This window comes from Necator americanus, chromosome IV (genome assembly GCF_031761385.1).
Source record: "Necator americanus strain Aroian chromosome IV, whole genome shotgun sequence".
In the NCBI taxonomy this organism is placed as follows: domain Eukaryota; kingdom Metazoa; phylum Nematoda; class Chromadorea; order Rhabditida; family Ancylostomatidae; genus Necator; species Necator americanus.
Window position 1 is genome coordinate 29,133,795 of NC_087374.1, and position 15,130 is coordinate 29,148,924.

At 40.9% G+C, this 15,130-nt stretch overlaps 1 protein-coding gene across 2 annotated transcripts; it reads left to right on the forward strand.

Moving 5' to 3' along the window:
• Positions 1 to 648: 648 nt before the first annotated feature.
• RB195_003096 (uncharacterized protein) lies at positions 649 to 14,684 on the forward strand (the record flags this gene model as incomplete). 2 transcript variants are annotated; one of them, XM_064200624.1, is made up of 7 exons in its annotated part: positions 649 to 654; positions 5,197 to 5,240; positions 5,311 to 5,388; positions 12,091 to 12,219; positions 12,337 to 12,411; positions 12,474 to 12,596; positions 14,525 to 14,684. In XM_064200624.1, the coding sequence occupies 7 exons, from the start codon at positions 649 to 651 to the stop codon at positions 14,682 to 14,684; spliced, it is 615 nt and encodes a 204-aa protein (XP_064056504.1). The 2 variants fall into 2 exon arrangements, with proteins under 2 accessions (XP_064056504.1, XP_064056505.1); XM_064200623.1 differs by lacking the exon at positions 649 to 654 and adding an exon at positions 3,554 to 3,585 and having other exon boundaries at positions 5,197 to 5,388.
• Positions 14,685 to 15,130: the final 446 nt, after the last annotated feature.

Consider the following 15,130-nt stretch of genomic DNA (forward strand, 5'->3'; position numbering starts at 1 on the left):
TTCCGGGACTGCTGAGTATAAGTGAAAACCACCGAGATTTTTGTCTAAGAAAGATGCTTACGTATTCTGTGCTTTGACAGAAATGCAAACATCTTTCGCTACTGGCAATCTACAAAACCTCTCTTATATTTCAAATATGTCTTCTCTTTATTTAGTCATCCTGAATTAATGAATGAATGGTTAAGTGAAGCGTGGAGAAGTGGAACTAGTTATTGATGAGGTAATCGGTTTTGTTCTGCTCATCTTTTGTAGAGTGCAGTGAATTACATTCGTTTGTTTCAGTGCAAGAGCGTGACTGTCCACAGTAGGGAAAAAACGCTCTGCGATGTTCTTTGGATCCCCATTTATCACAAGGTCGTTAATTCCTTTCCCCTTAAATGGTTTTCTTTGAGTAATTGCCACGAAAAGAGAACTTGATAGGTTAAGTGTACAGCGGTTTTTTAAAACGATTTATATGTTCCTAGAGAAAATTCAACTAGAACTACATGTAGTACGTTGACATGTACACAGATACTTCAAGCCAGACTAGGAGCACCGTTTCTATTTCCGGATTATATGAAAGGAAATGGTTTCGATACTATTCTTTCAGGGAGTGTTCAAATCGCCTTCGTCCATAATTACACCGTTGTTTGTTATGGATATCATTCAATGAAGGTAATTGACAGTTGAATATTCCATGTTCTTTTTTTTTAGTAGATTAACGAATTAACGACGATATTTCGCTACTTCTTATTGTTTCTGCTTTCTATCCGTTAAACATGCACACAATTCGCACTTCGTAATCTCTCCTGCGCTGGGGTTGCGAGCGAATGCAAGGCCACGCCTTGCACAAGGCACTCCCTGATCGATTTCTCTCCTCCTTTAGAATCAGTCTGTGTTGACCAGCTTCGATAGTACGCCATCCTTCAGTAACTGTTGCTTCCGTCCATTTTTCCTACATATTTAATCTTTTCGTATGTTGTTTGGACTTTGATAAGTGGGTTGGCAAGTTTTACATTCTGCTGTTGCGTTGTAATGTTGCATAAGACCAGTGACGGCAATTTTTCCCTGATAACGCTTCGCTTTTGGCGACGGATTTCTCTCATTTTCTGTTCTTCTTCATGTACGCTTGAAAGTATTCTTGAATCAAGGTGGCGCCAGCTGTTTACGGACCACTTAATCACATACTCTTCGTTCTTGTGTACACAGTTCCGACTTTGCAACATACTATAATTTGCTAAGAATAACCTTATAGTTGGATTTTTCTACCATATTCTTCCCTCCGGGGAATCTTTGCCTTACAACAAAGTAATAAATCTTCCACAATTTGGCTGGTCTCTCGCTCCAAGGCCAAACATCCTTGGAGGTTGTCTGTTGTGAAGAATCGATGTTTTTGTTCGTCGACGATGTGAGAGTCAAGCCTCTACAGTAGAAAAAGTGATCTTGCTCTTTTTCGATCGAAAACAATTGATGGCAATATATTCTGAAAATTCTCGAACTTTAGCGGGAGTTCCTTTGGTTGAATTTACCTGGACTTGCAATGCACTTATTAACTTCACTTGGAGGACTGTGTGCATCTTCCTTGCCTCCAACGTCGAATGGATGAACACCTTTGTCGTTTCCTCAGCATTCTTCACTGATTTAAATAATATATGTATAAATAATATATTCACTTTTAAGACCGAATAGTTTGTTGTCATTCTTTTTCCTTAAAGATGCAAGAAAGATATAGTTTCCTGCTTTAGACATTCCTCAAATCTAAGTTTAATTTCGGAAATTTGTACTTCATTGCAATTTTTTAAAACATATTCGGATTAACGCAGTGTCGAAATCCGTAAATAACAATCACTAGTGTTAGGGCATTCCATCATAACACAAGTATGTGGTCTCACCATACCAGGTTTACTTTTCTATGATACGGTCACTATTTCTTTTCAATCATTCACTCCAAATAGGTGTACTGGACTCAATTACCAGAAATAAGTCTGTGCGAAAGTGTCTATCGTATTAGAGTTCTCAAAATTCGTTGGCAACGACGATGTTTGGTCCTGATCAGTTTCGTCAGATCTCTTATGTTGCTAACAATAAATGATCTATTTACACTTCTACATCTGTTTGAAATGAGCGCACGAAGCTCTCGTAAACATTTTTTCGCCGAGGTCGAACTTGCAATATTACTGCTCTCCATCCTTTCTTACGCACATCTTAGCAAACATACCGGAAGCTCTTAAAAGTCGCAGAGTTGATTTGAACCGACCTATCACAAGATCAATCAATCATCGGTTGCGAAAGGTTTGACAGGAATGCTTTTTTGTGCTAACAGTTCCCACCCACGCGTTTGCAGCATTCTGCCCTGCGGTAGTCCACTTTGTGGGGAACTGGTTGCTTCTTTCATCTCGTTTGTCATTTGTTCATCTTATCCTGTCACAATTAATGTGTGTATATCGTTGAGGATCACGTACCGTGTTGTTTCTCTCGTCAGGGTGATCGGATTTGCTACGTGTCACATGCCTAACGCCTCGTTATCCACGGATTTGGAATGTACTCATTTTCCATTTCATTGCACAATCAAAGTTCCAAATTTGATGGGGAGACATTATTTTTGAACAGTAAAAGCACGTCAACAGAGTTCTTTTCGAATGAATAAGAATGTGTGCAATCTTTTTCAAAACGAATAATTTTTTCCTTGTGGATTTGTCCGTTTAGATACTAAATTAACATTAACAAGGTGTCATGTTCACGTAGAATGATCGATAGCGGCGAAACTGAACAGAGTAATTTGATATCTGTTTGAAGACTTCTAAAAAGTACCAGCTGCCAGCGACTTTCATCTGTTAAGTGTTGTAATTCGTCTCGACGAGGCATTGAAGAAATATAATTTTGCGCATAGTGAGGGGACTTATCTCGGTATGCCCTTCACAGCATGTTAAAGACTATTAAAAATCAAATCTCATACACTAACATTATTTAGAAGGTCTCTAGTTTAATCTGGTTCGTTTGCGCGAACTATGTATGATCAGCAGGAGCGTATTGGAAAGAGTAGTTTTCACGTAGGTTCGGTGATATACAACCGGGTTGTGTTCGACGCGTGCCAACAAATCTGCGCTAGTTTCATTTATCTTATAGAGAAGGATGTTTTGGTTACTATTGGTGCAGTTTGCAAATCAAACCCTGCTCTTTCTAAAATTTATCGGTGTCTGAAAAGGAAAAAAAAACCTTTGAAACATACTATTTTGCCTTTGTAAATCGAAATTCTACCTTTTTTTAAACTAACGATGTTGTACTTCCCTCGGATTTCACCTTCCTTGACAAGTCATTGATTGATTAATTGCTTTTGCTTAGCTAGATTACATTAGGTGTTTGAGTTCGGAAAAATAAATGAGTTCCGATGCTGCGCCTGGTTTAACACGTGGTCTTTTTAAGTGGGAGATATTTGAAATATTCTGTTGCTGTATTAAGGGTGAGATACACAGCGATCGCGAACTGTTCGAAATTAAACGATTGACCTGAGCGTACGCTTATCCAGACGCGTAGATAAACCGGTGCGTTTGTCCCCTGTATAAAATCCTCCACAATGTCGACGCCCCTTACTCTTTCGGAAGCCAGGTTGGTTACTTATTGATATAGCTTCACTAATTTTTTCGCTTTACCCCCTTCTAAAGTATGAAGAGAAATATCCTAGTGATCTACTTCAAACCCAATGAAAAATAGCCGTTAAATTTGCAAAAGGATGGATCACAACGTCCTACTAGGAGGAATTGTCAATTTTTTTTAGAATGACCAATTTGAAGAAAAACTATCTGAAGTCTGATCTCGTAACGTTCTGTGTGAAGAGCCCAATTCATAAGATACGTAATTTGGACATTATGATTAACATGGAGCGTTAATATTACAAACAACTTGCATTTGCACATCTTGTTTACACAGCACTCCGTTCTCTTGGTCTAACGTTGAGCTCCTATGGTAACGTTTGTACTAGAGTCGCTTTAGAGAAAGCAAATCGGAGCTATATTCAGAAGCTAAGCTTACTCTATATAGTTACACTTAGCATAGCTTCTCAATAAACTAAGCGAACGTTGTGATAAAAGTCGAGGATTATTACCTATTGAGAAGAAAGTTCTATGGAAAATCGGTAAATAGATTTATAGAGCGAAACGATCCACCTTTTCATTTTAGCCTCTAACTTTTTTATTTATTGACCTTTTAGTCTCTTTTTTTTGAAGCTGCATTTGAAGCAATGGAATAAGATTTCGTTGCCTCAAATGTGTAAAATGGTGTGCTTATCCTCTCATAAGGCTGCTACGAACATTTCCGCAGAATCATTGCAGTCATAAGATGACGAGGCACAAAAAGACGCGAAGGATTTGCACAGTTGTTTCGCTGAGAGTACATTTCACTCTTTTCATTCCACTCTCCGCCTACTTCTTCCTTCGGAACACTATTTGAATGCCTTTTCTTCCTTTTCGGCACCTTTTCTGTGATTCATATCATTGTCGTTGTTTGAATTCCGTGATTTTCTCAACTATGAATTTATGGGGTGTTACTTGAATCGATAATGCGTTTGTTGTTATCTCATTTTTTTCACCAGTTACGAACATTAATGTCGTGAAGCGTGAGCATGCAGCGAGGAACATAAATCGCTGGTTGTAAAGCAATTAAGAGTATGGTTCCTGCGTTGCTGTGGGGTTTCCGAATGTTGATAAATGAGCACCTTTTTTTCTATGCACACGGCTTGTTGAGCATAGTCATCTTTTCACCTGGCGGGGTCCTCTCGTTGGAAGTTTTTGTTCTAACTTTCTTTAACACGTGCTATAGTGCATTTAATTCAGTGAAATACGCGTGAGATTCACCGCGTTCGTGAGATACGTGTGCTGAGCAGGCGAAAAAATGTGTGTACTTTGCTTTCATTGGTGGCATGAAACGCCTTTTTTGATCGTATTTCGTATCTCACGAACGCGACGTTATCACCAGCGGAGACTTGGAAGCGGATATTTGTTGAAGAAGTCACGGATTGATACCAGCCAGCTTTTCCACGGCGTGCATTCCTCATTTTGTTTTCGCCTAGTCATCGCCCTTGCTTGCATTTATCGTCCATTTATTCCTGGCGATGCCTCAGACGGCGTTGGCGTCTCCAGTGACTCGTGACGCGTCTTTTGTTTCTATTCTTTTTCCAGCGAATACCACAGCTGTCTCTGCTGTACATTCATGTAATTCCAGAAGCGAACGACTGCGAATCGGAAGTGCTACCATCTGCTTTTACGGTATGGGTGCGCTAAGCCGTGTGGATTGGAGGTCTTACTTTCCTCCACTCTCATATCGCTCTTTCATGAGGCATTATCTGCCAGCTTCCGGTGCTATTTCTCACACGCTCTTCGCTGTTCACATCTTCAACCCAACATTCGTTTCGAGGTACGTTTGTCTTCACAAACTCTTCCATCTACGCTTCGAATATTTCCCATTGTTTGGTTTTTTGTTAATGGTGGTATGATCAGTTTCTGTTGCCACATTTGATGTTAAATAGGTCTTTGTTGCGTGATATCTGTTGGGTGCCGTCCAAACAATATGTCATCTCCAATACACAGACACCAGACATAAAATTAGCTTACCCGCTGGTAGAAGAACGGTCAGAAAATTCCGTCTTTGGATGATCAATACATTCCAACAGGAAGCCCATTTTAGGCCACGATAATAGTATTCAAATTATATGCTCATTAAATGCACTAGTGCTTTCTTAAGAAAACCATAACACTTGTTGCACTATATCGTCGGGCTTTTAAAGCTCTTACTCGAAGTGGATCAAACAAAAGTTTGTATGGATGAAGAACAAATGTTCATAACACAAGCTGCTTGTTTGTTCTATTGCACTTTCTTTTTACTCGCGCAAGTTCATGAGCACTACTTTTGTTATTCCTTTTGTGATTTGAAAGCTGTGTTGAAGTTAAACATTTCCACCCATAACAATACATATGGCGTAATATACCATGCATATTAGATGTATGTGACGAGTGCAGTACATATCACACATGTATAACAATTCGAAAGGAGCTTTTTTCTTTGCTGACGGCATCTAGCAGTATGCTTGGTGAGGAAAAAGATTTTCGGGCATTGTTTAAAGCTGTGACGTGGCTAATCGATGTTAGGGAGATCTAAACAACTTGAGTTATGAGGAAAAATATAGGCTTAGTCAAGACACATTTGTGTATTCTCTTTAATACATTAGAAATCTGCTTTCGTTACTTTATGGGCATCAGGGGACTTCACCCGAATTTGCTTTACGATTTGAAATTAAATATTGGTTTGAGAAAACGTCGAATTGATTGGAATATAAGTAAAAACCCCTTCTTCAGTGGGCAGCAAAGATTAGTCGGTACTCTCAGAGGACATCTCTGAAAGATTTTTTTTGCTATAAACGAAAGGATCTAGTATTCCTGTAGAACAGGAAAGAAGTTCTGTTTGTTTTGCGGGGAGATCTGCAGCTGCAATTTCTTTTCATTTTCTGCCTTTTTCTGTCACAGGAGAACAGGTGTGCTGCAAAGGAAACGTTTACGTCTAGTAGAAAGGAGAACTAGAAAGTATATGACATTTTATTCTCTGAACTTCCATGGTCTCTTCGTAGCAATAATCTACTCCTGGACCTCTTTGGATCTATGTGGAAAGAGAAGAGATATTAGAACCGCTGGTGATTTTTCTTGCTTACGGGGGAGACAGATGCGGATGACAAACGGATGGATGTAGTATTCTTGGAGGACAGGAAACAAGTTTTGCTTGTGCTACTGAGAGATTTGCTGCTGCAATTTTTATTCGTAAAAAGCATGGTGGTCACTGGAACTCAATCTGCGACAGAAGCGTAAATTGAGTTCCACTGACCATTATTCTTATCATTGTGCTAAATGACACAACGTAGTGCAACTTTGGAATTCATGGTGGATGGTCGAGAAATAACTTGGATAGGAACTAGTTAGCAAGATGATAGTTAACTGTTTCTACAGGTCTCAAGTTAACATTTTTCTTTCTCCGGTTCCATTGTAGTTAACAGAAAAATGCTTGGAAGTAAACACGGTCACGTTCAGCTTCCGTTGATCGTACTCATTTATCTTCCGAAAAACATTATTTGTTACTGTGGCAACTTCGTCAAACAATTGATAACACCGTCAATGTTTTGCATGCTTCAAAAAAGTGTCTTAGTTTAAAACGTTTTGAACAATCTGATGGGCCGATAGTGACTTCACGTTCTCTATTCCGTCATTTCACAAGGAAAACAGGTTAGGAGAACAAAATTTGTTCACATTCTTGCAAAACTAAAAGCACGCGGCTGATTTAATTTTTTTTTTTCAAATTTCTGTCACCTGGTACACCATGCGCTTAGATGACGCACATAGTGCATCACGCGGCGGGAGTTTTGAAAAAGGATCTACTGCATGCGAAACGCTTATCCTCAATATTCCCCGTACACTGCCACAAATGTTCAGTTTTCGAAGAAAAACTTGTATTTATCCACATAATGGCCCACGTTTGTTCGTTTGACTTTTGATTGACTGAGACGAAAATGACAAAAACGCGACAATTCATCAGAGTATAAACACACAATCAACAGCGTACACCCGTGTGCAGTAAAAAATAAAACCAGTTTTGACAAAACCATTTCCTATGTGACAAAGAAGCTCCTAATGGAGAAATCAGAAATAAAAGTAGTTGAGAAATACACCGTATCTGAAGCCTCGTCGTCGGAGGACTAATCGTCACATCGTTGGACAGTCAGCGTAGGAGTCTGGTGCATGCTTTCATAATTTCTATGGATTTTGCATGTCTTGATGAAGGATTGTTGGCACGTTTAAATTGGGAGCAAAAATTCATTAGTGCCCAATGTTCAAATTTTGCGTCGATTTCTACTAAATCTAGGTCTTGGAAATGCACGTGAAAAATGTAAATGTATATGTAATGTAATGTGAATGTCTTTCTTACTTGCATAAATTATCTACAAGTTGATATCTCACACTCAATGAATTAGCGACCAAATAATGATCAAATGATGACCACAGAAGTACAAATGCTTTTCGATTGACGATCCGCATTGTATTTTCTGACGAGTAAAAAAGTTGGGTCAAAACGGCTTAGAGCCTGTGTGGTGCGGCGAAGCCAGCTGTTGTGACCGTAGTGGGACCCGTACCTCTGCACTCTGATGGCAGCAAGTGAGGTTCCCAGATTTGTCGATCCCAGCCGCTAGCTCCACAACGACACTTCGAGCGCAGCTGCTTACAGCTTATATGCGCCGCTGCGTCAGTTCACTTTTGTTGCTCCGGGCAACGCGTATTAAACAACGAGTTGCTCACCGTAGTCAACTGGAATAAGAGTGAGGTCGGTACCGATGTGCGCCGCAACTAGTGGCAAAAAGTGACCACAGCAATGTCTTCTTGCAAAAACGAACGATCTTTGCATCAAGCGGAGTGGAGAGCAGAGCAGTTGTGTAAGCCTTTGCTCGAAGCGGCGCGGTGGAGACCGCGGTAGGTGCAACCATTGAGAACTGCAACGATGGGTAAAGCTAGCAAGGGTCCCACCACGACCCATCCGCTAAGCTCCATCGCGCCGCTTTCAGCGCAGCTGCTTACCCAAGTGCACAGTGCTTCATTTCATTTTGAATCTACTATAACCAAGCTGGGGCGGGTGTAGTGTAGCGGTTAGAGGTTCCGCTTACTGCACAATCAATCGGAGGTTCGAATCCAACCCAGTGCTCACCAAGCCTTTCATCCCTCCGGGCTCGATAAATTGGTACCAGACTTGTCTGGGAGGATAAAAACACTGACTTGACACATCGGCTAGCCACCGCAAGTCATTGTATAGGCCAGATTCACGTTCGTAAACCTCAAACGATTCTGAATTGAAGTGAACGTGGGGGCGCATCCCAAGCGGATTGATTAACCCCAGAAACTTTATCTTTTATCCTTTATAACCAAGCTCTCTAAGACTGGTTGTGGAGATGTAACATTATTACTAGATGTTCAAATTGTTGCACATAAATGTTTTGTGCACAAATCAAATACTTGAGAAATTAGTTCGTATGTCGTGTTACTATTATGGATTTGAATACACGTTTGATTAGGACAATAGCGCTTTGGGTTTTAATTCCCTATGTCCCTTCAAGCACGGCTCGCTTATCTCTATGCACTAATGACGTCCGCGTTATCAATAATGTTTCCGAACTGATATTATCGAATTATCGAACAAAGAATTTCATGTCCATTGGTCACGTGTTCTCATCCAAAATCAAACTCAGTGAATTTAATGTAATGTACGCTTATTTAAACAGAATTTCTCGACCTTTATTGACTGCAGAAAGACTATTGGAAGAGAGCGCTGTTGCGGCCAACGTGTCCATCACCATTAAAGGCATCACTCCACGAATCTGAGGTGGTACGGATTTCAAGTGGAGTATTCGTATGCGCATAGTATAGGCATAGTTGATTATGGAGAGGAGAGTGATTCCGTCCATTTCTTCCTAATTGCCGTAAAAACGGTCCGGAAGACACGGCTTCGGGCGTCCTGGCGGACTTTTTTCTACAAGGAGTTCGACTGGAGCGCGCCAGCTTTGTGCGGCGCCGCATCTTCCGGGCCGGTTTTTTACACCAATTAGGAAGAAATGGACAGAATCACCCTCCTCTCCATAATCTACTATCCCTTATAAGAATACTCCACTTGAAATCTGCACCACCTCAGATTCGTGTGGTGATGCCTTTAAGACCGTTTACTTCATTAGTCACATTTTTTTCCCTGATTTCAGCACACGATATTTCTTAATGTCAGTGTTCCATTCAGTCACATTCTAATCAACTGTTATCGGCGAGGTTACAACTGTCGGCGCTACTTTGTTTATAGTGAGCAATGTATGTGCGTGGTTAGCAGGTGCAATAAACTCATTTTAGTGCAGCGAAAAGGAGCGTGAGCCGGTCATTCTGTTATGATAAAAATGCGGAACCCACGTGTGGATATGTATATCGTAAGAAAGAAACGAATAAAAAGGCTTTCCCTCGAAAGAGTGGACCTGGTAGACTATGTTGATTTGCAAGAAGCAAATCGTCACTTCGGACCCTACTCAGGTAAAAACGGTCTGGCCCACGCTGTTAAGGACATCACCCCACGAATCTGGGGTGGTGCGGATTTCAGGTGGAGAGTTTCTATACGGGGTTGTATATTATGGATAGGAGGATGATTCCGTCCATTTCTTTCTAATTGCCGTAAAAAACGGCCCGGAAGATGCGGCGCATGCACAAGGCTGGAGCCTCCGATCGAACTCCTTGTATAATGTAGCGCGCCGGAACGCTTGAAGTCGTATCTTCAGCGCCGTTTTCTAGGGTAATTAGGAAGAAATAGACGGCATCACCCTCCTCTCCATAATCTACAACTCGGTATAGGCATAACCCACCTGAACCCCCCCAGATTCGCGGAGTAATGCCTTTAAGCTCGGGTGATGGGATCCCTCTCCCAACCATACAAAAGTGAAGAGGGTCGAAACACAGACTCCGACTATCGCAGTAGTGTAGGAGTCTGCGCTTGAAGCTGTGCGATGGAAAAAAAATTGTTGGAATCGATATGGGACCATCGCGAACTTCAGTGAGGAATAGTGATAACAAGGGTCCTCACTCGAGCCTAACCGCTACGCTCCACCGCTCTTGCACAACTGGACCGTGCTTTATTTCGTTTTGACCGTACTTTATGTAATATTTATTATTACTAATATTCTTACTTGATTTTTATTCTTAACACTGTCGGTTACTCTAACTGTGATTTTGCGATTTCCTGCAGCGAAAAACATGATATTGGTGCCGAAGTTTTGAAGTTTTATACTATATGTTAAACATTGTACATTGCCTATTTTCTTCGTCTTTATTTTTTCTACGGCTGTTATATTGCATTCTCGCTGGGTTTTGAACAAATGTTGACTTCGATTCTATGCGTTAGATACTGCACTTGAATCTTCTGCTTTCTCAATCCAAATATGTTTTACAAGCGTTCTTGTATTCAGACACTTAAAGAGGTACATTACATAGGTACATACAGTACATTAGTCAGCACGCCTCTCATTTAAAGGCAGCGATCAAGTGTAACAACCGTTTGGAAGAATCTTGTGTTTTTTCTTTTGTTGGGATTCTGTTCAGTGGAACTGTGAGAGAAGTTGGTAGCAAGGCGGGAAACCTGAAACCTCAACAAGAAAGAAGGAAGAAACGAAAATTCATAGAAATTCTCATTATTACTGTGTACTTTAACTACTAACTCAAAAAAAAGAGAATTTGTCAGCGAAAGCAAGGAAAAATAGGACTAAAATGCTATTTCTTTGTAGGGGTTAACAACATTGTCTCAAACAATTTCAACTTCTTTGTGCCTTTTTAAGCGTAAGAAAGGGGTCACGCATTATTATTCAACTCAATATTCAACAAAGATTCAGTGTGTAGTTGATCATTTGCAAATTTAGTCAAACAAGGGACAATCGAACTGAAGAGCACTGAAGAGTAGGAGATTTCACTAACAAAAAATAGTTTGTGATTCATTTAAGCAGACTATAGAACCTTCGAGGGAGTCTCGTCCGTCGCTTGTTTTGTTGAGTCTGGGCTTCACGAATCCATCGACATTTTGACAAATGACATAATGGATACCTTTGCTCAACAGGCGTGCTCCGTGATAATATGTAATCGGTCGTTAGTCGGGTTGACTCTTGCCGTTAGAGTTCTGAGTTCGAAAAAGCAAAGCTAAAAAATTATCTGATGAGCATAGTTTGACCGTCACAGTCCCTGTGAAACAAATTTTTGGACTGACGTCATCAGCGAAGTTCTTTTCAAACTTAATGGGAAATATTCAGAGAAACTTTGGCTGGAATGTTGCAGAATTTTCTGTCCAAGCGAATAGCTAAAAAGTAAAAGTACAGTATCCGTTGAATTTCACCAATCTATACATTCGAGTTTAGCAACGCGATCTGTCCGATGTACGTGTAAGTATACCGGTTTCATTAATTTGTTCGCTGACTACTATCCATTTTCGTCAGCAATAAATCCGAATAGAACTATCACAAACTTTGTTCGAAGAGTTTGATGTCTCATCATATCTTGCTTCGATTTCTTCTAGAATCTTCACTGTTGGGGATCTTGCTGCCAGTAATACGGTCCTGTTCACAGCTAATCTTGGGCTCGGTTTCTACGTATATTTCCGCCACCACATGCATCGATTAAATCCTTGGGATCGAGTGGAGTTCAGGTTCGATAATATTTTCTTGGTGGCTGCGATTAATTAGCTACATATTAGTTACAGAGGCAATGGTGCAAAGTAAAGCACTAAGTTGTTAGTAGTTTTTATAAAAGGAATTTACTTCAGTGTTTTCTCGACTACACTGTTCAACTTCGGCAGTCTTCTTGCTGCTGTGCTGATCAAAGCTTTGCTGCCCAACAAGTGAGTGCGAGTCTTCTTTAGTTGTTGCAATTTGTTACATAGATTATTAGTCTCTTTTCTAGAACGCCAACCTGGACACGGTGTCTTTTGGGTTCTGCACTGAGTGTCTACCTGCTTTCCAGAGCTCACAAGTATTTGCATTTTGTCGATGAAAGATCAACGAGGAAGATTCCTTCTCCAAGAAGGTAAACTTTGAACCAGATATTTCATCTTTGTTTTTTTTCTACACTTTTCTTCTTTCGTTTTGCTTATTATCGTCTTTTCAAACATATGTCACAGGTTGCAGGGGAATATGTGTCGTTTTGATTTGAGTAGCTCTTACTGACTCATTCTTCGTTTTTCTGTTGCTTAAAGGCATCACTCCACGAATCTGAAGTGGTACGGATTTCAGGTGGAGTATTCGTATACGGGATGGGAAACTATGGAGAGGGGGGTGATTCCGTCCATTTCTTCCTAAAAGCCGTATCTTCCGGGCCGTAAAACAAAAACAACCACCATAGATTCGTGGGCTGGTTTTACTAGTCTGTTAGAGCGTTTTAATGACAAATGTTGTGAAAGAATGTGACCCGTGCTTTACCCTTTGTTTACCCTTTATACGCTGCGGCGTTGCGTTGAATTTGAGTAATGAGGTAATCAATTAATTGAATGTTGGCAGCGTCTGGTGGGGGGATTCGTTGTAATTTCCACGGTACTTTCCAAGTTTACGAAATCTTGGGAGTTAGAAGAGCTTACAGTAACTCTCCTGATTCCTGACTTTCTTTTTTTGAAAAGGGGGCGTTGGTGGCGAAGAAGAGGAACCAGAAAGTGTGCATTAAACAATCCCTTTGAAAAAAGCCTTTTTGTTTTGCTTTTTTTTTAAACTTCCGGAGCAATCCCCAACAACTCGAAATTGAAACTTTTGGAATGCATGTTATGTAAGAGTTATGGTGTGGCCTGAATAATATCCCGATTTCCTCTGCAGTTTTATTTTTCAAAACAGAGCTGGTGAAGTGTTAACGTTGAAAATTGGCGGGGGCATCGTCATAGCATCTGATTTGCTTGCTAGTGTCCGACGAGTCATCACTTGCAAATATGAAACGTCGCAGAAGTGGAGTCATCCTTTTCCTTTTCGCTTTCTCAAAGGAAGGATTTTATTCTTTTCCGCTTAGTGATAACTCAAAAACTATGCGAAAATAAGTCCCAACCTCTAAATGTCAAAAGAAAAGGACTGAAGGAGGATTCTAACTGACTACTGTGTAATCAGCTGTTTGAGCTCAATTCCTAAACACCACTCTGTAAAAGTCTGTTCTTTCACCGCTTTGCAAAAGTGTCACTACGCTTTGCTTAGTTTCTTAGGTTAACATTAGGAAATTAGTTAGGGCACTGCTTAAAGGCAGCATACCACGAATCTGAGGTGGTGCGGATTTCGGGTGGAGTAACCGTATAACGGGGTCGTAGATTTTGGAGACTGGGGTGGTTCCGCTCATCTCTCCCTGGATCACTGCAAACAGCCGCCTCCAGAATGCTGCTTTGTACGACGCCGTCTATTGCAATGCTCCACCTCTTGCACCGCCTCTGCCCTGCGATTAGTCGAAAATCAATTTGGACTGCCTCGACAGGCAGTAAGGGGCGCTACGCGTGCAAGTGTGACGCGCTGCAACAGAAGGCATCGTACAAAACAGCATTCGGGGGCCGGCAGCTTGCAGTGATTTAGGGAGAGATGAGCGGAACCTCCCCGGTCTCCATAATCTACGACCCCGTATACAGATACCCCACCTGAAATCCGTACCACCCTAGATTCGTGGTATGCTGCCTTTAAAGTAGTAGAAATGGGCGGAAAATATGGTTATCCCTGCAGTTCGCTTATCAAGATCAATCCTAGCTTCGTACGACATTATATTAGGGTTTCGCGCCTCAATAAGCAAGTGATGGTATTTTTCTCTTACTTTTCCTATAATTTCCTATTCGCAAGATGATGGAAAATGAACATTTTGCAGGAATAAGAAAAAGTTTGGAAATAGTTGTAGTCAAACCGCAGTGGTCTGGGCCTGTTTCTCTTTGCCTCGCGCAAATGTTTTTTTGCTTGGTGTATAGCCTGTACGTTTCAATATTTGCCAAAAATTGCTATTTATAGCATGCGTTCGCCCGTCGTGAATCTTGAAAAGAATGGCCGTTCGCGGACTGTTGCGGACGGTGCCACACTTCTTTCGAACGGACACGATGCTGTTAATGACGGTGATGCATCAAGTGGTTACGGAACGATGCGAAACGGAGCTTCATTGACCGTTCCCTAAAGAAGAGGCATCATTTACGAGTAGATGGGCGATCAGTTGATGGATCGATGAAATCTGTGATCTCTGCATTCGGCGAATTATTTCGCATTTAGATCCATTTCTATTGGTGTGTTATACTCTGTTCATATCTGCTCGTTTCAAAAAAAGAATTCTCGCATTCTGCGCTAATGTTTTATAATGCACGGACCCAATTAGAATTAATTCCGTAGGCACTGGAATCAAGGGAAAATGTTTGTCATACGCGTTACGGTAGAACTGGTCACTATGTGCTTTTGGTCATTCTATTTCAGTCCAGCGTGTACTTCACTTTGTTCTACACATTTGTTACCGTTGTTGCAGTGTCACATTTTTTTTTGGTGAATAGATTGAACCTGGTTTCAGTTGTACATATCTTTTATTTTAGAGATGTTCTGATATTACTCGTAGGCCCATTTCGGTGAATCTAC